General features: G+C 41.0%; 1 protein-coding gene across 1 annotated transcript in view; it reads right to left on the minus strand.

Moving 5' to 3' along the window:
- Positions 1-1,409: 1,409 nt before the first annotated feature.
- Positions 1,410-2,680, minus strand: part of ABLIM1 (actin binding LIM protein 1) — a 130,162-nt gene continuing 128,891 nt past the window's right edge. Inside the window, exon 24 of the mRNA XM_009080407.1 lies at positions 1,410-1,529. Within this exon, the coding sequence (XP_009078655.1) occupies positions 1,410-1,529 (120 nt within the window). The remainder of the gene's footprint in view (positions 1,530-2,680) is intronic.

The following is a 2,680-nucleotide window of genomic DNA, read 5'->3' on the forward strand; positions in this document are numbered from 1 at the left end:
AGGAGTTCAATGCAGCTCAGAAACTGTCTTGCATGATTACTCTGTCTTCAAAAACCAAGTCAGGCACAAAGGGAAGTAAATATAACCAAGGCTGGAGCTTTGATGCTTCAAGAGAGGAGAAAAAAAAAAAAGTCTGTGCCTTCTTTTCCAAGCACAAGTGAAAAACCTACATTAACTAAAAAGAGTGCTTGGCCCCATGCACTGTGCCATATTGACAACAGCAACTGCAAGTTAATCAAAAAGCCTCTATTGGCAGAGCATGGCACCTTGATGGTACCTTTTAATTCATAAACATTCCTCCCTAAGAGGGATGAATTTGAGTCTTAGTTGCAGAGAACCTTCTTCCCTGCTGATGTAAAATCCTACAACTCCACTGCAGCCTGATGAGCTGTACTAGGAATTACTAGCAGGGAGTTTGTCCCAAAATCTCTGGGTGCAAACCAGGGCACACTTAAAAAAAGCATTTTCTCACTCTGTCGCCCCCCCATCCACCCATCTCCTGGAGTAAAATTCAAGAAAACTGACTCTTCTCCATCATTCCCATTACTTAAGTGATCTTAAATTATTCAAAAGGCTGGTTAAGCTCCAGACTTATTAATTCAAGCAGAAAGTGTGGAAGAGGGAAGACTGACAACACACACAGCAATTCACTTCCTATATCCTAGCAAATATATACAAGGAGTCCATTTTCCAGAAATCCAACTGGTACGCACTCTAAGTGAGCAGAGTGCTCACCGCTGCAGACTGTATTACATGAAGAAGATGCTATGTCAAAAGAGTGTCAAGTAAGAAACAGTTGGGTGAAAGACTTATGTGACCATGTGCATAAGTTACAAGGGACTTTTCCTTCACTACAGAGCATCTATCTACCTACCTATCTGTCTATCTTCCTCTCCATATATATATACACATATATACACACGCACACACAGAGATAGATGGATCAATATAAATACATGTGTGCACACAGGCAAACACACATACATACATATATATATATTTATATATGTATATGTTCTTTTCCAGTTCTTAGAGTGGTTACAACTACTTTAGTCTACAAGGCATCCTAAGGGCACTTCCTGGCTCTAGCAATAAAGTCCATCGTATTGTGGAGAGAAGTAAAGGGAGTATCATTGAGGGAGAAGAACAGAACTGTTTTCTATCTTGTATAGTATCATGTAACAGGTTGACACCTCTGGAAACTATCACTGTTGTTCCTGAGCCCAGATATTTTCTCCCTGTGTTCCAGGAGGGCAAATGTTCCTCTTGTTCGACTGCTGTGTACAGAGGTGCCACTATGTGATTTTCCCTTTTTGGTGGATAAGTAGTTGCTTCCAAACAGTTTGGATTGTATGATACAATATTCTATGCATCATTTTTTTTTTGTTGTTGGTTTGTTTAAAGGGAGATTAAAAGAGTTTTGCTTTTTTCTTCATGTCGTTGCGTCTCCAGAGAGGTAACTTGTCAAACTCTTGTATCGTCATGCCAAATATTTCTTGAAAAACTTCAGGCGCTAAGTGACGCTTAAAAAAAATAAAAGGGAGGGGAAGGAGAAAAGGCAATGGTCAGTCAAAGCCAAAGAGACACAACAGGGGGTAGGAAAGCCTTGGGGATTTCATGTTGCTGTGTAAGAGCCACTGCAGGAAAAGTAATACCCTGGCAATACACCTATCCAAGTCCTCGTGAACTTGGGTGCCCAATGAATCCATCAAACTTTGCAAGTTTTAAGGGTGAGAATTTTACAAAGGAAATCAAGGGAATTATTTCAGTTGCTGAATAAGCAAGAGACAGAAAAATTATTTGTCTGAAGTCATCCAACAAGCAGTGGTAGATGAGAGAATGAAACCAGCTCCTGCATAGCCCTGGCTAGGGAGCTTTAGCTAGTCACCTCTGCTCACACATGGAAGTCCAAACAGACACTGGGTCTCAGGAGAGCTCTGCAGAAGGGCTGCAGGTTGACATGCTACATTCAAAGTTCTGAGAAGGAAGATGACTGCCCAGAATAACTGTCCTGCACACTGCTGCTAATGTAACACTTTTTGGTGCTCAACTGTGCACAAGTTGCTTCTTGCTCAGCCACTTTAGAGTGCATGGGATGGGGAAAGTGTTTCCCTGTGGCACTAATGTAACACAGTGGTGAAGTCTAATCAGTGGTCACATATCTAGTAGTCTAAAAATGAGGATAAGCCCAAATTTTTTGTGGCTCCTTCCATTCATCTCCACAGAAGATTAACTAAGTACGAACAACTTTAAACATCCCCAGCATTCCGCTGGGCTGCTTCAGTCTCTCTAATCCACAAAGCTGTAAACTATTTTTATTTGTTGGCAGAGATTTAAATCCTCATATTTTTGGATATCAGCCAGTCTAACTAAATCGCAGGACTCATGATGAGTTAAAGAAAGTTAGACTTTTGATCCTCAAGGATGGCTGACACTGACCTTAGCTACGAGATGATCCAAGATCAAACACAGTATTGCTCCATTCCAATATGGATCCTATGACATTTGTGCAATTTTGGGCTTTTATCAAAGCTACAAGTATATAATTAAATTCTTGAAAACATAAGAGGGTTGTTCATGATCCATGAGCATCAACTTCATGAGCAGGGAGACAGTGATATGGGACTCCCAGCCCAGCACTGCTCATGGAGATGTGGGTGCTTCCTCCCAATATCTGATT

This window comes from Acanthisitta chloris, unplaced genomic scaffold (genome assembly GCF_000695815.1).
Source record: "Acanthisitta chloris isolate BGI_N310 unplaced genomic scaffold, ASM69581v1 scaffold27338, whole genome shotgun sequence".
NCBI lineage: Eukaryota > Metazoa > Chordata > Aves > Passeriformes > Acanthisittidae > Acanthisitta > Acanthisitta chloris.